This window comes from Apus apus, chromosome 9 (assembly GCF_020740795.1).
Source record: "Apus apus isolate bApuApu2 chromosome 9, bApuApu2.pri.cur, whole genome shotgun sequence".
Taxonomy (NCBI): Eukaryota; Metazoa; Chordata; class Aves; order Apodiformes; family Apodidae; genus Apus; species Apus apus.
In genome coordinates this window covers 12,244,547-12,270,994 of record NC_067290.1, presented here as the reverse complement: position 1 = coordinate 12,270,994, position 26,448 = coordinate 12,244,547, and the positions used below count along the sequence as shown (strand labels likewise).

The 26,448-nt window shown below is 41.2% G+C and overlaps 2 protein-coding genes across 4 annotated transcripts in view; one reads left to right on the top strand and one right to left on the bottom strand.

Moving 5' to 3' along the window:
- TMEM40 (transmembrane protein 40) overlaps window positions 1-22,994 on the top strand; it is a 43,177-nt gene extending 20,183 nt beyond the window's left edge. The window contains exons 15-16 of one of the 3 annotated variants that reach the window (XR_007890326.1): window positions 3,538-3,629; window positions 22,546-22,994. The gene's annotated coding sequence lies outside the window, so the exon portion shown is untranslated. Of the gene's footprint in view, window positions 1-3,249; window positions 3,268-3,537; window positions 3,630-3,777; window positions 3,862-22,545 lie in introns of those variants that run through there. The other 2 variants (XR_007890327.1, XR_007890328.1) reach the window with 2 other exon arrangements.
- On the bottom strand, window positions 949-24,040 carry TKT (transketolase). The gene is made up of 14 exons (XM_051627346.1): window positions 23,832-24,040; window positions 18,502-18,619; window positions 16,946-17,059; window positions 16,208-16,305; window positions 14,367-14,558; window positions 13,453-13,571; window positions 11,779-11,972; window positions 11,023-11,187; window positions 9,626-9,782; window positions 6,187-6,317; window positions 5,195-5,278; window positions 4,927-5,020; window positions 3,323-3,445; window positions 949-1,253 (listed from the first exon to the last, which is right to left on the bottom strand). The coding sequence occupies exons 1-14, from the start codon at window positions 23,936-23,938 to the stop codon at window positions 1,066-1,068; spliced, it is 1,884 nt and encodes a 627-aa protein (XP_051483306.1). The 5' UTR covers window positions 23,939-24,040; the 3' UTR covers window positions 949-1,065.
- Between the last annotated feature and the right edge of the window lie 2,408 nt (window positions 24,041-26,448).

Below are 26,448 nucleotides of genomic sequence, written 5' to 3'. Positions count from 1 at the left end.
ACAAATCACCTAGTGGAACCCATCATTTGAAGTTAATGGCTTACCCAGCTTAGATCAGCCCACACCAGAACAGACAATTCTATAGAAGAAAAGCAACTTACATGGTCAGCTGCATCCTCCTGAGTGTCTGGGAATGTCCTGCGGTTCTTTCAGACCCTTCTTCTTGAGTCCATCTCAGCATTTTAAACATTCCTGCCTCTTGCCCAATGGCAGCACTCTCACTCTGGTCTCACCCTTGCTGCAGCACTGGCCAAGCACTCAAAAACATAATACAAGTTCCTATGAAGAATTTCAACTTCCTTAATGAGCTCATGCTCACAGGGGTTCAGCAACTCCCTCCTGAGCCCATGGCTCATTCCCACAGCTCTGCTGGGCTACCTCCTCCCCACTGGCTCCTGAGGACCTAGGACATCTCCTTCCTCTTCCATACTGTCCAGCACATCAGGTGCTTGTCTTTGGTTTTACATGGCAAGGAGCACTGCAGAGAGACTGAAGCAAAGGCACGAGCCACCCTCCTCCTGCAATACATGGTCCTGCTTTCCACTACCCAATGGCTGATGTTTCTGTGTGAACTCTTCTGGCAGCGAGGGGAGAACCCCCTTTTCACCAATCTCTCTTCAAGACAGGATTTTAATCTTCAGCAGTAGGTTGGCCAAACATTGAAAAAAAGGTGGCTTGATTTGCTCTAGGCTACAGTGCCCAACATCTGCTTCCCTGCTGGAGCACAGCCTGCTCGGACCTTTAGTGAACACCCAGCCACCCTCTCCCTGCTGGAGCTCACAGTGGGGAAGATCAGTTCCAAGCAGAAAATTCTCCTCCTGTACAGACTAAGGCTGCTGCCCACAAATTGTTAAATAACCTGAAGCTTTTTCCATGACTGAAAACACTCAGATGTCACCCCACTGCAAAAAACTCGAGAAAGAAAGAAAGAGATTAAAAACCAGAAGGTTTTTTTAAGCTGGTATTTTTATTAGAACTCTCTACATAAAGCACCTTTGCCTGCCTTAAACTTACAGTACTTCTCTGAATGCTGCTTTTCGGTAACACAGCACAAGATGCTTCGAACTACTCTGCATTCCTTGATTTGGACACTGCCATCTTAACAGCTTGCACGATGGCATCTTTATCAATGCCAAACATCCTCAGCAGCTCAGCTGACTTCCCACTGCGCGGTACATGGGACACAGCCAAGCGATGGACTGTGATTCCAGGCTCACCCACTACTGCAGCACACACTGCTTCTCCAATGCCACCTGTGGAAGAGAGTCACACATGACACAACTGTACGCTTCAACAGGGAACACACAGATTGCACGTATCTGATTCCAAGGTCTACGCAAGTTAAATCCTTGATTCACATGCTGATGAGAAACACTAATCACAATGTATGTCTGAGTTACCCATATGTGAAATGAAAACAATTCCCTATTTCAAAGGCATTCTGAGGACATCCAGCCTGACATTTCAGAAGTACTTACAAAGTGGCAGTAAGAAACACACCTCTGAAGGGCACAGAGCTGTCACCACTTCAGCATCAGCCACCGAAGGCCAGGCTTAAAAATCTATTTAGACCAAGACATATTTACAAGTGTACTTAAGGCACTGAAAGGCTTAATTCCCACCAACAGCATTTAGGGGCTCCATCTTTTCACGCCTGTTGCATGCTGCTAAGCACCTCTCTGGGATACAGAATATATTCCCAACCTTTGCTTAGAGCTCAGCTCAGACTGTCTCACTATTAGTGACAGGGACAAAGGATGCAACGGGGACACTGAGGCAGGAGCACCAGGGAAGAAGAAAACACTAATTTCTATGAGTAGATATATTCCTAATGCCCAAGTTCACAGCTGCCTCTCTTCTAACTTTCTCCATCTGCCCCCAAGAGGAGCAAAGCCTGACATGCAATTCACAACATCTGCTCTCTGTTTGCATGTGGTCTCATCCTCACAGGACCTGTTTGCACAGACAAGCTCCTGCAAACCTCTGCAAACACAGTATGTCAGAGAGCAAGCAGCAGCAGATCATGGACTTAACTTCAGCTGACAGCTGGTCACAAGTGGTGTTCCCCAGGGCTCAGTATTGGGGCCAGTTCTCTTTAATATCTTAATCAATAATCTGGACCAGGGGACTGAGTGCACCCTCAGTCAGTTTGCAGATGACACCAAGTTGGGCAGGAGCTTTAATCTGCCTGAGGGTAGGAAGGCTTTGCAGAGGGACCTGGGCAGGCTGGATTGATGGGCCAATGCCATTTGTATGAGGCTCAACAAAGCTCAGTGCTGAGTCATGCACTTGGGTCAAAACCACCTCATGCAGTGCTGCAGGCCAAGGGAAGGCAGGCTAGAAAGCTGTCTGGTGGAAAAGAAGCTGGGGGTGTTGGTCAATACCTGGCTGAATATGAGCCAGCAGCATGCCCAAGGGGCCAAGAAGACCAATAACGTCCCTGCTGGTATGAACAATAGTGTGGCCAGCAGGCTTGGACAGTGACTGTCCCCATGTACGTAGCACTGGTGAGGCCACATCTCAAACCCTGTGTTCAGTTTTGGGCCTCTCATGACAAGAAGGACATTGAAGGGCTGGAGTGAGTACAGAGAAGGGCAACAAAGGGCAACAAAGCAGGTGAAGGGTCTGGAGAAAAAGTTTTATGAGGAGCACTTGAGGGAACTGGGGGTGTTTAGCCTGGAGTAAAAGGAGGCTGAGAGGAGACCTAAACCCGCCTGGAAGAAGGCTGTAGTGAGGTGGGTGGTGGTCTCCCAAGTAACAAGTGACACAATGAGAGGAAATGGCTTCAAGTTCCCCAGGGGAGGTTTTGATTGCGTAAGTAGAAAGGAGAGACAGAAGGATTTATCCCAGAGTGACTGCAGACACTGCCAAAACATCCAATTTCAAGCAACATGGAATCTAGCTTTTGAACACAAGGAAAACTTAAGAAACCTGCACAGCAATGGCCTCTCCTGCAATCTAACAACTGCAGAGCAGCTGCTCTAAAGCCATTCTGAGACCATTCTGCACAGAATCTCTGCAACGCAGCAGCAATTTACACTTTCACTGGGAACAAATGAATCAAGACTTCACTTGGACCAAGCATACAGAAGGGCACTCAAGGCCAAGGTAATCAGAAAGGCAGCCCTGATTACCTCATTACATCAGGAAACTTTCAATCCTCAGTGTCATCTTCCAATCATAACAGCAATGAAAAAGACTAAAACCTCTCTTTTCCTTTAAATTAATGAGTCCCATATTCTCTCTCAGGTCAGGAGAAGCTGTGAGCTTCCAGCCCCCGGGGAGCAACTGTATGTGCTGTGACCACCTAGACCCAGCTTACCTTCATGGTAATGATCCTCAACAGTGATGATTCTGCCTTTGGTCACTCTTGCATTTTCAAGTATTGTCTTCTTATCCAGGGGCTTTATAGTGAAAGGATCAATCACACGAATGAAGATTTTTTCTGCAGAAATAGAATGAAATTATTTGCAACATGAATTTTTTGTACGTACTGTTTCTTCATGCACCTAACAGAAATACCCATCCATTCCACAGGCAAAACTCTTGAGGCTGAAAAGCCTTGGATACATGACTCAAGTTCATCAGGAGTGCTGACAGCAAAAAAGTACCTTCTGGCCTTCCTACAGGTAAGAGCAGAATCTATTCACTGGGAAATCCTTCTTATTCAGACTGTCCATCACAACTCCTTTGCCACACCTTTAACTTTATTGTCAAGTCAAGCAGGATTTCCTCCTGCTTCTTCAGGCTATAGGCATTCTGAATTCTTCACTGCAGGCTGCCCACCAGCCAGGTGTGCCTGTTTGAACTGCCCCAGCCCTGATGGCAGCACCCTGAGGTTTGGCACCACAACCAGAGATTGTCCTGTTACCACAAGGCAGGCCCAGACTGCTCATTAAAGCTATGTACAAATGGTGATTGTTCATAAAGAATAGCAAATTACATGAGGTTTTGTGTGATCTTGGCTAGCTGAACACTGAGTCAACTCTTATCATACATAAAGAAGCCTTATGTTGACAGTTTTGTTACTGAAGGTTCTTGAGTGGCCAATATATTTTAATTATTACACTGCCTCTGCCCTACAGCATTCTCTCTCCATAGCTGGTTATTCACATATCAAGATCAGCAGAACATCACAATGCAGAATAGTAACAATAGTTCTGAAAATACAACTTTCAAAATGTCCTCTGCTTGACAGATCAACATAATGACAAAATATCTGTCCACCTAGATATAGCATACAAAGCTACCCAGAAGCCACAGGCAGCATTAATTGTATTATCTTACTACTTGTAATCTCTTCCTGGGTGTAGGCTACTGACTCACAGATGAATTTTTAATGGTTCCTTTTCTTCTTATTTGATTGAAGGTTTTTTTATCTTTGCTGCAAAATGGCAGAGCATTTCAGCACTATCATAGGATTATTGCCTCCCACGCTAGTTAAATGTTGATACATTCATTAAAAAAAGTTAGCAGTGAACCATATCTAGACAAAGACACAGCATATCAAGAGCATTGTGTACGAGTGCACAACACAACTGTTCTGTTCACTGGCCCCAGCCTGACTGCTCTGTTGTGCTTGTGCCTGTGCCTGCCCATGCCAGGGAAGGACCACTCCTGCTTCTTACACACCTCCTCCAAGATTCTGCCTACCAGGCACTTTCAGACAGATTGGCAATTCTAAGGAGACTTTGATCAGTTTGGCAATTTTCATGGCTACTAATGCTGCTAGTCTAGCTAAAACCTACTCTAATAGGCAAGATTGGCAGATGTTGCACTCTATCAGCTTAGCAGGTGACCAGCTACCAATAACATTTTCACTACTGTTTACCAATGCAAAGGGTGAGCAGTTTGGCTGGGTGCTGCTGGTTTCTTTGCTGTGTTAAATGATGGAAAAGGAGAAAAGAGTACCCATAATCTGATCACCTTTTCTCAGCTGCTCTGCTGCAGCCAGCGCCTCATGCAGAGTGACTCCTGCTCCAATCACAGTCACTTGGTCATCCTTGCTCTTCAGAACCACCTGCAAGAAAATGGCTCAATGTATTTTAAACAATTTATCTTACTGATATTTCTAACATTTCTGGAAATCCTTCCAAAAAGATCTTTGTCTTTGGAAAGCTTTAGAGGGAAAGGGGCTTTTACAGGAGGAACTTTGTGTATTTTTTCTGATTCTCTTTATCTGGACAATACTTACCTTTGCCTGTCCAATATGGAAGTCCTCATTGTTGTTGTAAATGACAGGATTTTCAGGACGACTAGTTCTTATGAAACAAATACCCTGTTCCGAAGAAAACATGTTGTAAGTTACAAAATCAGAAAGGTGTTGACATCCTAGTTTGTAAACCCCATGAAGGAAATATACAGCAAAGCAACTTTTTCTATCTGTATCATTTTCACCCTTCTGTGTTAACCTCTGATTCTACTGAGTAAACTTTTCTCCCCCCTCTCTGCCCAGTTGCAGTTAGTCCCTTTTCAGCAGCTGGTGGTTTCAGCCATTACAATACAGTTAACCTCTTCTTAAAGCATGCTGGTAACTTTCAATTTTCTGTCTGATTCCATTACTGCCTTCAATTAGCTGAAGGTAAGAGGTCAGAAACTCTGTCACAGCCACATGGGAAGTTTTTGTCATCTTCAGCCACAATGCAATTTAACTGCAATCCATCGCTGGCAACAGAGGAGCAAAAGATGACCAGTGACACAATCAACTAGTATAAGCACCAGATCTCAAGTCTCTCCCAAAGATGAAGACTCTCTTAAGACTACTAGAGGACCTGTCTTTTGCTTTCATGTACAAGCACTCGATGATCAAAATCCTCAAGATAAATGTAATCTTTCCAGAGCCACCTTCCATTTTGACATGTGAGATATCATACTAAGAATGTACTTTTTGAACACTAAAGACCATCAAGAGAGTTACACTTGTCCTTATTTCTGAGCCAATTTAGATCCAAACTGCAATTGCTGTGAAATCATTCACATCTCCCCAAATCTGGCCCACAGCATTCCAGACTGTTCATTCTGCACTAGCCTGGACAGAATGTCTGCAACCTTTCCATGCAAAGAAAACATCCCACTGCCACGCTGGAGCCTTTGAGAGAATTTATGTGGGTAGAGACATGCAAGAAACATGCCAGAAGCAACAACAACAAAAAATATTCTCTGGCTCAGAAACAGTGTGATGCAAACCTTGGTGTTGGCAGCTATTTCCACTGCTTTCTCAGTGGCTACAGCATCACTAGGGTAAAACACAGTGGCATTGGGAATAGCCCGGAACATGCACAGATCTTCCAGTCCCATCTGAGATGGCCCATCCTCACCTAAAAGAATTAAACCAGGGTTACAAAAGAGTAAGGGCATATTTTCGACAATCACTCAACACAGCAGTGAGGTTCAATGTAAACCAGGAGAAAAAAAAAACACAAAAGAGTATAAAATCAGGCACACACAGGACATGCAATTCTACCTGCTTGAGAAAAGACTCATCTTCTCCTTAAACTTGGAACCATCTAAACAGTAAATAAGGATAGAAAGAGACTAAAAAGAAAGAGAACTGGGGTTAAAAAGAAAAAATAGAAACTAAAAAGTGTAACAATAGAACAACACAAAAGGAAGACAACCAAACTAGGAAGGGTACAGATACAGAAAAGGGATCACAAGATATCTGGGCATCTTCAGATTTACAGGTACTGAGGCTGCACAAGCAAAATTTATACTTGCCAATAGTGTTCCTCTACATTTAAACTGCTGGAAATGTGGAAGGAGAATTTCATGTGTTCCATTGAAAAGGAGAGTGCACTTGGTACAACTCCTCTCAAATTCTTAGGCTCACTTCAAGATTAAATGAAGGGTATGTATTTTTCAATACTAAAAGGATTCATTATCCTGAACATGTGCTGGATGTCATGATTTTCCATAAAGAAACAACCACCACAACACCCCCCGCCCCCAATGACCTTATGTAAGGGTGCTTTGGGAATGGCACTGTTCCAAACTAACCATGCAAAGACTTCTGAATCCAGTCATGTCACAGCCTGCCGAGCAGAAGCAGGGCAATGAGCCTTCCCACATGCACCCACTACCTGTTACTCAAGAAGGACGAGCTCACGAGGAAGGAGGAGAGTATTTTTCATAAGAGCAGCACAAAACTCTGAAGAACTTTATAAACATGTTAAAGAAATCAATCATTGAACTCTGCCACTATACATTACTAATAAAGTAAGCAAGAACCAGGAAAAGAGAGTGCCTCAGCTTTCAGTCAAGACATGAGAAAAATTCTCAGCATCAGTTTCTAGCTCTGTAGGCACTCTGAATGAGTGGGATCCCAGTGGGCCTTTTCCTCAAATGCACCCACATTGTATACACAGAAGAAAAGTGAAGTTAAGAAGAACAAAATTAACAGGTATCTGAATCAGAATCTTATCCAAGGTGAAGAGAGTACTTCTGTTTGTCCTGCTTTTGCTAACATGGTGCAGATAATACCAGCATTCGCAGTCCAGACAGGAAATTCACAAACTAGTACTAAATTGAGTTCAGCCCCAAGTGCATCTTTATAAAATCCTAACGTATGTGGTTTTAGGGTCATGCAGATCAGAGTAATTTTCAATCACAAATGCAAAACCTGTATGTTTAGCTTAATAAATTAAAAAAAAGTGCTTCCTATAAACAGTATCAAAAGTCTAGAATATAAAACTGGTTATCTAAACAACTGGTAGTTCCATTTTTGACAGATGAACACTAATTTATTTCCTTGTGTGTTCAATTTGGAAAAAACAGGTTTTCCATTTTTCTCTTATGGTCTTGAAAGCATGTTTAATGTTTCATTAGATGTTTAGGTCCATCAGCAGCTACTGGTCTAGGAGTGAACTTAGTACAAGTTCAGAAGGTCATTGTGATAGTTTTCTCATAAGCTTAATGGGTCCAAATTTCAGTGCAGCAGAAGCCCAGGTCTACCTAGAACTGCATACACGTCAGTCTTCACCACAGATCTGGTTGGAATTCTGAATTCCATGCAGGCCGAAAGTTCTAATAGGAGGTACACTTAATTCATACCCCTCTATTTAAAATTGAATTTTCTAACTGCTAAAGGATTTCTCTGAATTACTTTATTTTACGATGCAGAACTTGGTGTTTGAATTCTTTTTTTTTAAATTGAGGCCTGAATCAGATTTGTTACTCAAACAACTTTATAAAGCCAAGTAGACACCTCACTATCTCAGCTCCCAGCAGAATATTTGAAGTGCTGGAAGCTGAAACTTGGAAGTGTAGTTCTAAGAGACAATTTAGGTAACCCAAAGGAGTTTTATTTTCTCAAATGAGAAAAGACCAAAGTGAATTGGCTTTTGCACCAAAACCCTTTGCTACTTACTAAAAGATTTAAACTGGATTGAACTAAACTATGATGAGGTGGGAGGACTGATTTTAAAAAGAGGTTTCTAATAGAATCCCTCCCTTAATGACATAAACAAGCCACAGTCTGATACTCTACTTACAGTCTCCACCACTAAAGCACACTCTATACAGCTGTAGATTGAGCCCCAGGTTCTGGATGAGACTACACTTCTGCAAAGCAGCTTTAAATCTTTACTAATATTACAGGTTAAACTATTTTCCTTTACAAAAAAACCACAAAAAACAACAAACTCCAGCCCTCCTCCAAACCATAATGCTACCCAAAACTATTACATCTACTGAAAAACTGATGTATGCAGAGAGCCTTAATTTACTGCCCTGTAAGCTCTCCTCTCTTTTCTTCTTCCCTGTAAATACCTACTAGGTTTTCAAGCATGAATGCCTCCTGGCATCATCTTGATATGCAAGTCTGCTCCTGTTTTCATGGGTGATGTCTATGCATTTCATGAAAAAAAACAAAGCTCCCTTCCTCCCTCAAACCAAAATCAAACCCCAGTATGATCTGGCATGTACCAAACACTTATGATGAGAAGCAAAGACCAGAGAAGGTACTGCCAATTTCCTGAATTATGTAACAGCTTCACAGTTCCTTTTTCATCAGTACTTGGAGGTTTTGGGTCTTCTCAATCAACACGTTAACTGCTCCAGTAGTAAGAAATACCAAGATAAGTTGAAGCAATTATTTCAAATCAATGATCTTCAAAGGCATAGTAAACCAAAAATATTTATCTCTTGTAAAGTGTTTTTGAGATTGGTGGACAAGAGCATCTGTGCAAGGATAAGTATAATTAGTTTCTCATTTTAGGGACTGGGAAATAAAGGTACAGTAAATAACCACACAACGATTCTCATCACAGAGGATGTCAACTGCAAAGACAAAAAGGAACCTAAGCTCTCCACTTTCAATCTGATGCGTTTATATCGCTCTGTATTTGTAGAGAAGAAAAGTTTGTAAGGAAAAGTCCTGTTTTTATCAGGACAAACGGATAAAAAAGAAAAAAAAAGGCAGGTAAATTGATAAAGGCTTGAAATCTTTCTAAATATAACAATGTGTCTGATAAAAGTGAATTACAAACATGACTTCCTATAAATGCTGTTACTGTTAAACCATCACAGCTGTATTACCGGTTGTCTCCACAAGGCATCATCAGTTTGATTGCCAGATACTTCTACTAAATGGTGGAACTGCTGATAAATACACCAAGGCTGCCCTTACCAATGGAAACACCACAGTGTGACCCACAGAGGTTGATGTTACTCTCCGAGATGGCAGCCATGCGGATCTGGTCAAACGCCCGTGTGAAGAAGGTAGCAAAGGTGCTGGCAAAAGCAACAGTTCTGTCACGAGTGGCACAACCAACTGCAACACTCACCTGAAAAGAGGGAGATTGTACAGGAACAGTGAGCTCATTTACTCCAAGAGATCATCTGTGGGACTTCCTACTGTAAAACTTGAGCAAGAAGCTCTCAATGCAGATTAAAAATCTCTGTCCAGTCCTGCTCCTAATTGTTTGCCTTTCCAAACAGGAAAGGAGGCAACTCACTCTGCCAGTATCTGTCCTCCAGCATCTCCTCTGCTCCTTGCCTCAGCTGCTAGCTGTTATCATTGATCATTACTGGCAGCTTCTTTCCTTCATCTGCTCTGAGCAGCCATTCACAGAGTTTTAAGACTTATGCCCCCACCTATCCTTTTTTTTCATGGATCAAAAGCTTAGACTTTCAGTCCAAAGGGCAAGGTTTTACTATCTCCAGCAGATAAAAATTATATTACTAAGTGGGAATGGATTTACCTAAGTTAATGGACTGATATTTACTAAAAGGGCCATTCCTCATTAAGATGGAAATTAGAACAAGGGCCTTAAATTGTTTATTGCTACAATTATCCCACACATTTATTTTATACAGAAATTGGTCTGCTCTTCATGGGAAGTTTCTCCTAAGCTGCTGTGCATATAAAATGTCTGACTCAAGCTCATTAAACTGCCTTAGTATGAAATTTGCCATAGACAGTCCATGGGTTCTTTGGTTATAAATTTTGTCTTTAATTTCATTTGCTTCAGTGAACCCATACAGGTGGCAACTGAAGACTCAGACAAACAGATGAGTTATCAAATTTAGTCCTTTATCTACAAATGTCATCAGGCTAAATTTATTAACTGTTTCTCTGTCCTCATCTTTATGGCCCAATCTAGCACAAAACTTGTCATGTTGTGACATTCTATTTCCTGTGAAGAAAAAAAGCCACCCTAAAAAGTCTGTTCAGAGTTAAATCTCTACAAATCACACTGTGGAAAACATTACTGTTTTTTACATGCTGCCACCTCCTTGTGTTCTGCTGAAATGCAGACAATATGACCAAAAAAAAAAAAAAAAAAAAAGGAAAAAAAAAAAGGAATTTAGAAAAGGTTGATCAGAAGCACTCCTGTTGTATGATACTCCTAAGCTTTTGTTCTAGCCTAGTTTTTCCTAAGAAGTGAGCAAGTCAAATTAAGTATCCATGAATATACATGTGAAAATTAAGTATTAAACCCCCACTCTCCAAAGACTCAGACTGAATAGGCTCAGATGCGACTGTGTAATACCAGCATTTCATGGAACCAAGAGACCCCTCACCATGTTCTGCTCAGCAATGTAGCACTCGATGTAGCGACTGGGATGTTCTTTCTTAAAAAGCTCTGAGAAGGTGGAGTTCTTTGTGTCTCCATCCAAAGCAATCACTCGATCATTAGCATGGCCCAGTTTTGCAAGTGCAACACCATAAGCTTTGCGGGTAGCCCACTGGGAAAAGAAAAATACAGCAATTCTGTTGGAACTGTCTTTTTTTTTTTTTTTCCATTTTCTTGTATTTCCATGAGTGCATGCACATGGAATTAAAAACAAATAAATAAATAAAACCATAACACAACTAAAAACATTTTAAATGTTAGCAGTATCAAAAGTACACAGGAGAAGAGTGACACACAGAAGAGTAAACAAAAATACAGTGAAGCATCAGGACACATCTCTGCTGAAGTCAGCAACTCCCTGCCAATCCCGCTGGGAAATTTTGAAAACCTTGATTTCCAATTATGGAAATTCACTGAACCTCATAGAGTTTATTTAATTACACATAGTTTGGAATATACATAGTGATCACAAAATGAAGACGAACTATTAGAGTCTTTATATTTTAATATATTCTTTCAATACCCAGTGAGTTGAATATCAGTGTGTCACACCACAGAGGTTGGTGTTTATCAGGACACTCGAAATAGGAGTGAAGAGGTGATTCAGTTGAAATTGTGACAAGGGATAACACCAACCCTCCTGCCACCCAGTATACAGCCTGACACTTCTAAGATACCTGACAAACAGTGAAAAAGGGAGTACCTTTTCTCCCACTTTGTAAGTTGGTGGAGATGGCATCTTAATGTTTCTAATATTTATTATAGGTGCATCTTCTTCCGGGAGGGCTGGAGAAAGTTTTTTCTTATTTTGGATTTTGTCATCTATTTCCTGAATGACTTGTTCAGCCATGTTTTTCGGAAGGGGCTTTCCATGCCAGCTTTCCTTATCTTCAACACCTGTGTAAGTAAAAGTACATTACAAATAAGAAAAAAAAACAATTCAAGTTTTTTGCTGCAGATTTTGCCCAGATGAAAGTGCAGTGGAGAATGATAGTCTAGTATAGTCTTCCAAGGAAGAACTTCCTTATTATTCCCACTGTAAACAATTACAATAGTATTCAATTGCACTAAGACAGACATGTTTAAATATGTAAGAAAAATAGTCAAATTCCATATATTCCAAACTAGTGACAAAATTCCAGTGTCTTCTAATGAAACTGTTTTTAAATTGTCATCTAAAAGACTTGGTCCCTAAGTGTGGCACAAGTAAATCAGTATGAACCCTTAACATGAAATTTTAATAGCTAGGCCTAAATAAACAAACTCCGCTGAGTTTCAAACAACAGTTAACCAAGCTGTCTAATTCAAACAAGACCTGAAGTTTTACAGGCTTTATTTTACTAGCTTCTCATGTGCACTGAGCACTAGCAGCAAAATTACCTCTCTAGCTGCTATGCTGCTTTTCACTGAGTAAGTCACTAAGAATAATGAATTTTGCTAGCTTACTCAATAAAATGGAATTAATATATTCACACTTGTTGTTAACATTTATCTGGTCAGAAAGGCAAATTCACAGGATGCTGCTAAAAGCTGTAGCTGAACAGAATCATGGCAACCCCTGACCCACTGAATGTGCATTTGCTCCACTCTGGATACAATGCTCAGCAGCTAGTGCACATCTTGCTTGGAAGAACCAAAATAATTTTCTTAGCACTAATGCTGTTGAGAAGTATGAAGAGTTTGAAAGACTTTCTGCATGCTATTGCTCACCCATCTGTCCACTAGACAATGACATTTAGATATGTTTCACACCAAGTGAAAACTACCAAAGGATCTTCGAGGCATCAGAAACTCCAAAATTCAAACAGCTGCTACTCTATGAAATAATCTACAGACTACTGTATCCTGTATTTCAACAAATTGCACATCAGATCATATGGAATAACCTGCAGCATGACCAGGCAGTTTATGTACCACGCCTCCTGCAGTCTTGTCAAAACTGTCAATGCAGCATCTCTCCCTGGTTTCCATGCATTTACACTGGACTAGAAAAGACTGGAGTTGTCACTCTCTAAAAGGTACAGCTGAGAGCAGATGAAATCCTACTCTGAACCTGGGGATCTGCAAAAGCCCACTCAACATGGAAGTGCACCTGCTGGATAATGTGAGGAACCAAGAGCCACATCTTTGCCTGCTTCCAAGAAGCACCAATCTAATGTCCTCCGTAAGAAAAGGTAACAAATTAAAAAATAACAATAGGGTGAAATCCTGAGTTTTCAGACTGTATGTTAGTATGAACAAGTCAAAAAGCTGATAGGATACCAATCTTCTCATTACGAAATCTTAAACTATATTTTTTAATGACTGCACCTTTATTGCAGCACTACGTACATATTATTAGATACACATGTACACAAAGCAATAGATGTTTTATTACCTGATATTCCTTTGCCCTTAAAAGTCTTTGCAATGATAGCTGTTGGCTGATGTTTGGCCTGGCCAAAAGCTTTGCAAAGTTCCTCCACACTGTGCCCATCAACGATGATAGCATGCCAGCTAAGAACACAAACAGATCAACTGTTGCTAAAGGGTTTTAGCATGTGATGCTCTCTGGTAGTCAGCAATAACAATAATGAACACTAACTTCATTCCAGTGCAGTGTATTTTTAAGAGACCCAAAGTATGCCAGAAACATGAACTAGAATTCATTTGAGATCATAACATATCACAGTCCCTTTTTTATAATGCAAAATGAGTCTCAGAGGGTTTAAGAGCTACTAGCAAAATGCAAACCCCACAGATAACTAAGTTATACTAGATATTTTCAGGCATATTAGCTATTTTTAATCAAAAAAACAAATTAAATACCTAGAAATCAATTAAAAATTGACAATGGGAGTTGATTAAAATATTGAAAATACTCCATCATAATTTGCATCACTGCTATGCTATCTGACAGTTCTTGTAATGGATTTTTGCATCTAAACAGGAAGATACATTTACAAACTAAATGAAACCAAATACACTCTTATGAGTAATGGCTTCCATGCCCTTTTTTCTGATCTACTTGCTATGACAGTACATTTTGTCACACAGTTATAAAATCTGTGTTTAATGTGATAAAAACTGCTTTAGGATCCTCTGACAAATTTGTCCTTTTATTTTTCCTCTAAACAAAAAATACTGCTATTTTTAATATTCCTGCAGTACAAAATCAAGCATTATGAAAGGCCATCTTTCTTGGTGATGGTATCCTTTAAGACCTGAAAACTCTTTTGAAAAATTCTGAAAAGCAAATAAAATATTTAGTTTCAAATAGGAGACTATAGTGAGCTTCTTCCAAACACATACCCAAAGGCTTCACAGCGTCTCTGGTAAATTTCAACATGATGCTGCAGAGGCGCAGGGTCACTTTGTCCAAGACGGTTAACATCAAATATAGCAACAAGATTATCAAGCTTGTAAAACCCAGCAAAGGCCATGGCCTCCCAAACAGAGCCTTCAGATAACTCTCCATCTCCAAGCAGACAATACACTCGATAGCTAGAGAAGAAATTAAAAAGAGAGAAGTTCGATGAGTAAACAAAACTGAATCAAATGCAAAACGCCTCTAACAACTCATAGTGAGAATCCACTGCTTCTTCTATCACAAACTCAACTCCCATTGCTCAGTGCCTTCACTTCAGACACATTATGTAACCTTAAACAAATTAAAATACTTCTGAGCTGCTACACATGAAAAAAATAAAACGAGGAATGCTGTACTCCTTTTCAAACCTTTGCCTCAAAAAAATCAGGTCTTAAGCCTCCTATTACCAGGCTTGAATGAACAGGCCCATTAAACGCTGTCACTGTGACTCAGCAAGATCCCTAACAATGCAGGAGAGGTTACTGTCTGCTTCCTCATTCCTACCACATACTATCTGGAAGGATGACCAATAATTTAATTTCAGGAAACCATAAACTGGGGATGAACTCAACTTTAGATTAAAGCATGCAGCATAACCAAAACCAGAATTAAGGAATAAGATAACCAGTATAATCATGACACTGCAGGATACTCTTCTAAACATCGAAGCATTTTATTTAGGTAACTCAGTTAACAGGAGAACTGCCTGATCTCTACAGAATTCAGCTGCTGTATTTTTCTTGTATTACCCCGCTCCTTTTTTGATGACAAAGCTTTAGAAATGTTTATTACCTATTGAAAGTGAAAAAGATTAATAAATCAGCCTTCAGATATGTAACATTAAAACAAAATAATCAAGATGGCTGTTAACAATTTCTTTTTCACTAGACATTAAGCTGCAACAGACTTTTGATCTGAACCCCACCTGCCTTCAGCTAAATCTGAACTCCTTCCACATAAGCTGCTCCCCAGTACTGCATCCAAGACCACCTTTTTCTTCTATCATGTAGGCACTGGTTAGATTTTTTCCACACGTAGCATCTGCTAAACTCAATTAAAATCAGCAAGTCATCTTTCACAGAAATGACTTCAAGCTAGTGAAGTGTAGGACGCATTAACTGGGCAGCCTATGCTCGAATGTACTAGAACTGTCACATAAAATACATCAACTCCATCAGGCTATTTTCCTCCTCATACATACTTGCCTTTAGACATCTACTTTTTTTGTCCACAAAACAAATGGCAGACGCAGTCATTTTTGTCTCTATGGAATCAAGTGCCTTTCTGATAACATTTTGAAGCCCTACTTTATGATTCAACAGTGCTATTATTGACCGTAACAGTTCTTACCTAGATACACATTCTCCATTATTTGTCATCTGACTTTCAACAAACAAATTTCTAGTTTGCATCTTCCTTCTAAGGGAACAAATACCAGTCTCAAAAAGGCTATGAATTCTTTTCTGGAAGCTGAGACTGCTCCAACAACTTACTGTCTGCTCTGTTCAGGAACATCACCTTGCAATGCTGTCAGGTTTCAAAAGGAATGCACAGATGCACTAATTCTTGCTAATCTTTAAATCCTTGGTAGTTTCACTGGCAATGGCTTTGTAATTATCGGGCTAGTAATCAATCGTTTAAAACCTGAATTTAAAATTTTGTTTGGGACTGGAGAATAAAGGAAGGTGGGGTGTTTTTTCCTGATGGAGATAAGAATATAATTTATTTTCACAAAATATTGCCACTGAATGCCTATAGAAATGAAATATGGAGATGGAATTACCTGGCTCTGTCAAAGAATTTGCCAGTGTATGCCATTCCACACGCAGCACCGAGGCCCTGACCAAGCGACCCAGTAGCCACATCAGTAAATGCTTGTCTCTGAGAAGAAAAAGACAATTATTTTACAGTTAAGAAACAGAGAAACTAAATTTCAGTGCTAGGAGATGGTTCAACATACATCAAAATTCAGTTTCTCAGACATAACAATAGAGTGCAAGTCCCTACAAATCCTGCCCTGTTTCCTTCCTTCCATTGATGATCAGTGTCACAAGCCAACTAGGCTCTCTGAGAGGTAACAGTATCTATGGCCCAGGAACTTCTCAGCTAGGCCTTCAATGGCAACAGTTAACTGATGACTTTTTGTAAAAAAGAATTCACTGAAACAACTGGCTGGGAATGGAAAGACTAATGAGGTGACCAAAGTTGATATAAATTCTTTAAATACCTCAAAGCTTCTCAAGGGATAAGAAAAGCCATGCTGGAACTTCATATAAACCTTTCTTAAAAGGAAAATACTGACATACAGGACTGTTGGGGAACTTCACTGCAACAATAAAGGTCATTTTTGCATGCTCATTCAAATGCAGACATTGAGGAAGTTCTGAAGCCATAAATACCATCATCCTTCTTAAGATTCTCTCTCTTTCACTGTGGCTGGCAACCAAGACTTGATGTGAAATACACGTGCTTCTTGTTTTACAGATAGTATCATCTTATATCAAAGGTTATGAACACTCACTGGCACTGGGTGTCCTTCTAAGACAGAATCAATTTTCCTCAAGTTCAGTAATTCTGCTTCTTGTAGAAAGCCAGCCTCTGCCCAAACAGAATATAAAATGGGTGCTGCGTGACCCTAGAGAAAAACATAAATTTTAAGCAAAGCACAAATTTCACAATCTCTTAGTATCAAGGCAAAATTTTACAAAAGTTGACAAACCCCAGAATGAGGTTTTTATGTCCACTAAAAAAAGACAGTTACAACACACTTGTACAAGGCAACATTCACACTGATGCTTGTTCTGAATTCCTTCTCGCCCCTATTTAGAGTACCCTAGATAGCTGACTACAGTTAAGACAAAGAATGCAGCAATCTCAAGGGCTATTTAGGTTGTCCTTGAGAAAATCAACATGAAACAGTAAGAAGGTCTCTCCCAGACAAGTAGCTTTGGTATCCCAATAAAAAACAGATGAGGAAGTGTTAACCCACTAGAACTTCTTTAATACATGTGTATTCAAGGCAAGTTGCAGTGAGTGAGGACAGGCAAAATTGTAAGCTTTATACATTCAGTCATTAGGAGCCAAAAAAGCATGCAGGCTTGAAGCCATTTAGCAGTTCTGGGCAGAAACCCTCATTAATTGGAGAGGTAAAGCAAACATGAAGAACTGATTCTCTTTCATTGTTTTACCACCTAAGCAACTGCAGCTTGCTTCTCATCCAATTACTTATTTCAGCAGGGCAATCACAGGTGGCAACAGTTCCATCCAATGCAAGGATTGATCAGCTATGCAGCACTTTTGCGAGTCACCACGTGAGGAACTCTGTCTCAAAGATGGAACCTGCCTCACTGGAGGCTCTTCATCTGCCATTTTGTACATCATGTTTTATGAAGGCCCTTCAACTGCCTTTATGTCATATGATCAAAATATCCCTGTGATTTGCAAGAGCAAAATGCAAAAGGGGACAGAAACTCTAATGGCCGGCCCAGATTGTGGTTTTAGGTGTTTTCTGAACCATACGGGCTTCAGAAGTAGTAGTGACTTTAATACCATACTGGCACAGTAGGAATGCAAACTACTCAACCTACCATAACAGTTTCATATAATGCTCCCTGAAAAGCTGACAGTAATTAGTGCACACTGTGCTGTGACTGCAGGCGTAACAGCATGGCTGCATTTAACAAGTAGAGCACAAAAGCTAATGGTGACTTACTCGTTAGAAAATTGGTTATGCAAAAATAATACAGATATTAATATTTCTTGATAGATTTTATAAACAATAAACCAACATTTATTATTTGGTATTAAAATGACTTAACATAGTGATGTTACGACCTTATCAAGACACATTATACAGACACTCTTAAATTATTTTTGAGTTTTGCTACAACGTAACTCAACCAGCTTTTATTTATCTTTCTGAAGCAGACAATTCCAAGCTCTCAAATATTTCCGATATATTTCTGTGTACATGGAAGCATAAGTAAGCATAAGTCAAGGAAGACAAGTCAACATAATTTACAGACAGACAGCTCTTTACAGACAGGCTGGCTCAATATAGCATAGCAGGTTTTTTACCTTTGAAAGAACAAACCGGTCGTTGCTGGCATTTCTGGGATCTTGCACTTTGTACCTCATGGTATGGAAAAACAGCACAGACATAATCTCTGCTGCACTGCAACATGATGTAGGGTGGCTACAAGTCAAGACAGAGCCAAGATTACCATTTTTCATTACTGTTTACTCAGGGTCGTATCTTTAAAATATCACTTTACCAGTCCCCTGGTCCTCAGCATTAAAAGACACAGTCTTAAGTGTTTTTGATAACCCATCCCATCTACCATTATCCCAATGCCAATCAGTCATCCTTGGAGACAACGGCAGCCTTCTTATCTAGTTTAAGTGGATGTTAAAAGACAGAGCCTGGTGACACCTCAAGGACATATACTGGAGCTCTCTGTTCCTCTTCATGCCAAGGAACACCATCCTAATTGGTGAAGCAGTGTCACCCTGTGCCTGAAATCATGCTCTGCCATTTATCTGACGACAGAAAGTCACACTGATGCAGAGGAAACAAAGAGCTTTCCACAGGACTTTAGCCACTCACTGACTGAAGGAATTAAAAAGCATGGCATTATGACTTGTTCAGGCCCTGCTGCACAGGTAGGGACTGGAAAGACAAGACTAACTTTCGCAGAAGGTTCTGGAGTATTTAGAACGGTATTACATAGGTACCATTTTATTTTACTGTGTTAGAGCTGATAGAACTAGAATTCTGATTTCTAAAGAGGGCATTAAATAATACAGTTCTTGTATTTAATATTCTACTGAAACTGGACACAGACATTTACTGTGTCCAGCAAACACCCAGATAAACATTGTAAAATACTAATCTGCTTAATCTTTGGCGAAGAGGAACCAACATTTTCAACATTTACATCTATATAAATTTGAAATATTTAACTAGTTGGTTTATCAAACACTTGTAAGTATCTGGGATGGTCTCTCCCAGTGAACTGTCTGGGATAATTTTTGCAATAATTTCCCACAGTGGCATAGCACCAACGAGAAAATATAAAGTAACATGACAAGGGTTATTTCCAAGTGGCAAATACTGAGTTATTCCAAGATAAGACAAGGTATATATTTCATTTGAAGTGTAATAGAAGGGCATACTTTTTATTTATCTGCACTACTGTAATTTAAATAATGATCACTGTACTTCTATGCACCTTGAAGGGGTGGCACTCATTGACCACTTGAGTGTGTCAGTCTTTTCACTTGTGACAAAGCCTAAAAGGGGTAAGGAGGCTCTTTAAAAACCTTTATTGAGTGTGGAAAGTAGTATTTTTCAGATTTTACTGGTGTAAACAGGATCATTCTTGACATCAGTGGTTGCTACTGAAGTACAGGAAAGTGAATGATGAACAGCAAGAAGGCTATTGCTATAGAAATCTGCACCAGCTTTGAAAATAACTTGCAGTCTCATCTGGCTTTCTCTTCTACCAATATTTTCCATCTTTAACACAACACTCTTAAAATATCTGACCCTACTTGTAAAGCAGGAGAAACTTACTATGAAAGTGTCACATTTCATTTCCCACATGTACATTTACCATGCATGTTAGGATTAGACAACACTTTCACTAGAACTTTAATCAGAATGTTCTCTCCTGGTAGTAATAAATCTTCCCTCCCAACATCCCCAAAAGTGCTGTAATAAGAGAATAAAAACATGCAAAACACTAGCAAAATATGAATTATGGTTAGTGTCCATCCCTTAGTAAGTACTCACACAAGGGGAACCAAAACAATTAGCTTTAAACCATGGTTCAAACATATTAGTAAATATATATGTATTTGAGTTAATCAGTAAGCCTTACATGCTTGTTTAAAGCTTTCATTCCTTTAATTTTATTAACTTTATACTTAACCATACTTCTATGAACTCCTGGTCTTGGTAAAAAAAGTTTTAAACAACCTAAAATGGTAGCATGTGGAAATAAAAAAAGTAGAAAAATTTAATAAATTACCTGAAAATTGGAAGAAAAATGTTCTTGTTAAAACTACAGGTTAATTAAATTACTTTCTACTAACAGAAATTACCCAAAATTTAACTACATATTGGATACCAGAAATCATTCTGAAATTAATGACACAAATTTTTACCTTAACCTATATCTATTGGTCTTCTATTAGCTCATACTCTTCTGTATAAGTTCTGTTAAAAGAATTCCTTGTTAAGCCTAGCAAAGTGTATTTGGACTACTTGTACAAGGGGAGAAAAAAACCCTCAGCAAGTCACTCCCATGATTCTGACACAATCTTCCACATTTTGTTCCTGACTGGATCAACACCCTAGAGCTTTGCTGCATGTCTGGCACCTCTGCCAGATTGCTCCTACTAAAGAACTGCCCTAACTTTGGAATATAGCTCTTTAGTGGGAAACCAAACCAAAGTACATGAGAACACTAAAACTCTGGATCCACACAAAGCAAGACTAAAATAACTACTACAACATAGTTTTATGTGTTTTGTTGTGGGTTTTTTTTTTTTTTTAATTACTCTGCATCAATTTATATTATCTCTATCTACATATTTTGACTAAAAATAGCAGTGGAATGTTACAATGGAACACTGAGTGAAAGACAAAAGCTAAATAATTGAAGGAGAAAACCTGTACCAAGTGATCATACCACATGTTATGAAATTTAACTGCCTCTTAAGAAACTCTTGCAACTTCCACTTTTAAGAATTTAACCATCTCCTTATTCTAGGAAACCAAGTGCTGTTTCAAAACTGCAGAAATTTATCACTAGCTACAAAAGGGACCAGTTTGGATGAAAATGTCTGCACTGCTTATCTAAAAGAAAAACTACTTCCACACCCAAAACCAAGTACCTTCAATCTTTACAACTAACTTAATCCTTTTTTTTTCCCCACCTAAGGCATTTTAAGCACACAAAATGTTTTTCCAGTTCAGTGGTTTTTTCCACTGGCTGGTAAACTACTTAAAGTGCTGTTTGAGCATCTTCAGGATCAGACTACCTGGTCCTTTAGCTCTTGTCCAGACAAAGGCTGTACTTTCTTTAACAAAGAAAGTACAAGTAAGGACCGCAAAAACTGGTGTGTCACATCTACCACAGAACCACCTGTGTTGCAATATATGCTACAGTTTACAAAAATTACTTCCTTGAAAGAAGTAGGCAGGTCCTGTTTCTTTTGAAGTGCTTTTCTTGCAAGTATTTCCTTCAGTTTTACATACTACACCTTTAACAAACAAAAATTTCCTTAACAAAGTCAATGCAAGCATGACAATTCTTTTTTCATTAATTGTAAGCTTCTATTTAAATTTAACTCTCACTCAAACATCTTTCTCCATTCTTAGTATATACTAGCAACTTAAGCAGAGCTTCCTGTCTCATTCAGGTTTTGGAAAACACATTCATAATGTGTATCTCTTTTAGAAATGTATGTGATTTGCCTAACACAACAGTTTCCCAGTGTCTTTTAGGTACATTATTGCACCATCATCTTGGTAACCAAATTAATTAATTAAGAAAATATATGACTTGTCAAGAGATTCTTCCATCCATAGCCCATCTTTCATAATCTGTTTATTATCAGGTTGTGTAGTAATTTCAGGCTCTGCACAATTCTAGTGTCAGAATAAGCTAGAGTGATTAATGAAATGCTTTTGTGCAAGAAGGACTCAGTATTGTATTCATGTATACATGAACCAGGATGACAAAGCTTGAGTAAAACTACTTCTACTGTTTCTTCATCAGTACGAGGGAATGCTTTTACTGTTGAATTTAATGGACCACAGAAAAGAAGCAAAGGCTGTGGCAAGATCCTTATTCTTTACTAGCACATCTGACAAAACAGGGAAACAATTTTCATTGTAGGTAAGACAATTGATACCAAACATGTATGTAGCCTGCTTAAAATACACATTAGAAGCTTGAGACTGGAGCCCAACCTCTGCTAAGCAGATTTAGCACAATTTTTCTTGCCTACACTTTCACACAGGCTTGTGTAATGCTGCCTGTACACTGCAGCTTTAAAACAAATCAGGAATTAAAAGAGCAATTGTTGGTTATCTTGTGCTTCTCTCTCCAGGCTGGACCAAACAAGCTACAGCTTTGTAAAAGCCCACTCGTAGGGCTAACTGAGAAGCTCTCTGTGTCTCAGCACTCCATTCTACAGGAAGAACCAGAGCATTTTCATTTGCTGTATGCAAAGGGAACGAGTAAAGTTCAGTCCCTGTATGCCTTGAGAAAGAGCCATGTGAGGCAGCACATGCCAGACACAGGGTGGAAAGTATAAAGCAATTCAAAGAAGCTCTACAATATTTTACACATCACCTTCCTCCACACAAACCGCAGCATCCAAAGGATTCCTTCAAATGTATTAAAAAAAACCAAAACAAACAACAAAAAGCACTTCAGCCAGTTTCAAAGAAGTCCAAAGGAGGAAATTGCAACAAGATGGGAAGCGCTCAAATGTATTATTAAAGCAGAAAAAACTGCTTTAATTTTACATGAGTAAGAGGGGATTGTTTGCAGAGATTTTTTTTCCATAGGTAAAGCACGATCAAAGGAAGGATAACCCTGGAATCTGCACACATCAGAGCCCACGCAAAATCCAGTCCAGAGGCCTGAATAAACTGCCCATTTGAGTCCGCGGGCATTTCACAGATAATCCCACTTGGGCTCACTTGAAATTCTGTGCAGAATTAGTTCCAACTGACGGGCACGAAATGAAAAAGAAGCCGCTTGCCCCTCAGGCACAAATTCTTTGGTTTTCAGTCCTGCATCAACTTAACATTCCCGGCCTCTCTCCGCAGTCACAACACCCGCCGGCCCCGGCACGGCCCGCGGCGGGGCGGCTGCTGCCCCCGGGCCGGGCAGGACCGGGCAGGACCGGGCGGCCTTTGCCCGCGGGAGCCCCGCACCTCGCCCGCGCTGCTGCCTCGCCCACGGCCGCCATTTCCAGATGCAGCGCCTCCGCATCAGGCAGCTTGGCGCGAACCCCCCGGCGCGCCGGCGGGTGCAGGGACCGCGGGCGGTACATGCGGTTTGTCCGCGACCCCCGCGCTGCCACCCCCGCCCCGCGCAGCGCAAGGCCCGCCCAGCCCGGGAGGCACGTCGGGCCCAGCATCCCCGCCCGCTCGGGGCTCCGCAGAGCGGGGGAGCGGGCTCTGGCCTCGGGAGACACCGGTGCCCCCCCCCGGGCAGCGGGTAACGGGCTGATGGGGCCCGGGGCAGCCCCCCCAGCGCCGCCCCGCCTCGGCTTCCCCGCGGAAGGGATGCCACGAGCCGGGACGCGGGAGCGCGGCTCGCCGGAGGGGCGGGCGCCGCGCACCCGCGGATCCGACCTGCGGCCGATCCGCCTGCCTCACTCACCCGGAGCCGGCCGCGGTCGTGGCCTTGATTGAATTGATGCGGAGCCGGTTGGCCGTGTCCTTCAGGGCCTGCAGCGTCTGCTGGTCGGGCTTGTGGTAATCCTCCATGGGGGCGAAGCAGCAGGGCCGCGGCGGCAGCGGGGCTGGGGCGGCGGCGGCACCGGGGGCCGGGCAGGGACAGCGGCGCGGGGCGAGCGGGCAGCGGGGCCGTGCGCGGGGGGCGGGGCCTGCGGGGGGGGCGGGGCTTGTGAGGGGCGGGGCCTGCGCCCGCGGGAGGGGGGTGTGGGGGGAACAGGGAGGCCCGCGCGGCGCCGCACGTCGCGGTCTCGCGGGGCCGGCGGCGCCCCCTGGCGGCGGCTCGCGGGGCCCGCCCTTGGCCGCGCGCCGGCGCCATTTGCCGCTCGGTGGCGTCAGGGGGAGGGGGCGGCGGCTCCGCCCGGCGCGGTGAGTGGGGCCGGGCCCGGGGAGGGGATGGGCCCGGGGAGGGGCCCGGGGAGGGGCCGGGCCCGGGGAGGGGCCCGGGGGTTCCCGCCGCTCCCGCCCGGTGCGGTAAAACTGTTCCCCAGGGTTCCCGCCCCAGGCCCGTCCCTGTCTGCTAAAGGCCTCCTCACAGGGGCCGTGCTGCTCTGCAGGGAGGAGCAGCAGTGACAGACCCTGTGGGTTCCTTTCCATCAGTAATTCATACTCAATAGTATACATGTAAAAATTGTACAGATTCAGAGATTTTTGCATAAAAGGTTCACGTCACCAGCCATCAGTCTGGAAACGGCATTTTCTCTATCAATTCCAAACACTATGACATTAAACGTACACACTTAACCAGGCAAGTTAAATATTTTATATTTGTTCTAGGAAGCTCAAGCAACACTAGAGTTCACAATCTTGGGAAAAAAAATTAAATGCTTAAACTGACAAGAACAACAAAAAATACTTCCCTCCTTGCTCATGAAACCTGGTATTCCTACCCAGCACGTATTTCAGTGTTCTGTCCACTGGTAGGTTGTCCTGGAAGCTGTATTATGTGATTTTGAACTATTTTTTAATTTTTAAATATATATTTTAAAATATTTTAAAAATCTGTTTCAAATGTAAACTGCTACATCTAGTGACCCAGTTCTATCACAATCTAATTTCAGAAGACACTAGGGATGTGCACCATTTATGCTAAAAAACCTTCACCCTTGTCTTCAAGACTCTGAAGACTTTGGGTTTCAGAAACGAAGCCATCTGCACAGAGTATCCACCCCTGAGCACTTGGGAAATTGCAGCTAAAAAGTAACACTTGAAACTCTTAGCAAGGTAAGATACTTTATTCCAAAAACTAACCAATTTATTATAAGATATAAAAGCCGACACAATTCTCTTAGTTTAAGTGTTTTCTTAAACTGCTCCATGAGTTGTCTCTTCAAAAGTCCTTTTAATAAACAACCTCAGAGGAAAAACTAAACTGGAAGTAGGCTATATGCCAGGAAGAAGGAAAAAATGGAGCCAAACAACCAGACTTGACAGTAGCAAAATGCAGAGTTCATTTTAGAGAGCACTAGACAAAGGTTAGTTGCTGCAACTGCCATTTGCTATGCTCCAAACTATATTCTACTTTCAAATAATTTGGTAGGTCAACTACTTGATTTTTTTTTAGAGAACCAGTTAGCCTTTTTTTTTAATTTTGATATTACATTTTGAAGTGATATTTACAATAAAATCTGGATATGGAAGAGCCTAATGAGAATCGCATAAGCCTTGATTTAACTTCAGGAACTCTCAAGACATGGCTTATGATGCCAAGAGCTTCCAAAGGCAGAGCAATGCCCTCTCTGGGCACAGAACCAAGAACTGACCTTGTGAATGCATTTCAAGGGTCATTGTGCAGATCTGCTACTGTGTCAAGGTACAGAAAGCCACATCAGATACACTGTAACATGCTATGTCTAAATGGCAACTTGGAAAAATAAATAATACTTGGTAGCTAGAAATGAGCTAGCTGTGTAGGAAACCACAGCAAAGAGATCCTACCTGAGGAAACAAAAAGGACTGCTGGACATGGTGGAAGCAATCGACAGCCATTCTTAGCAGCAGTTTCCCCATAATATTCCTGTTGAAATCCACTTTGGTTCAAAAATACATGCACTTCGTTTGTCCTTAAGGTATGATGCCCAAAGGAATATGGTCAGTACTGGGATTGTGAAAGATCTCAAGAGTTACAAGTAGTGTCTACAAGAGAATTACTGATTTAGGGCTCATTCTTTTCAGATTTTCAACTATAAAACCTACCTTAACAGTTGGAGAAATAACAGTAAATTCAAACCATAAGTTCCACATAGACAATCCTTAACTGAACCTTATACTTGCTATATACCAAAAAATATCTTGCTGGGGATCTGACTATGCCATAGACTCAAATAGGCCTAAAATCAATCTACTCTTGTAGAGGAAGGGTTGCTATTCTCTACAAGCCAGTTACACAACTTTCCCTCTTCCACTTTGTCCTCCCTTGCATCTTTTCCACTGTGTCTTTGCCTTTCTCAAGGCAACACCATGCTTGATTCCATCTGCGGCCTTATCTTCAGAAGGTAAGTCTACAGTATCCTGAGGCAGAAGTTACTGTCCTGGAACAAATA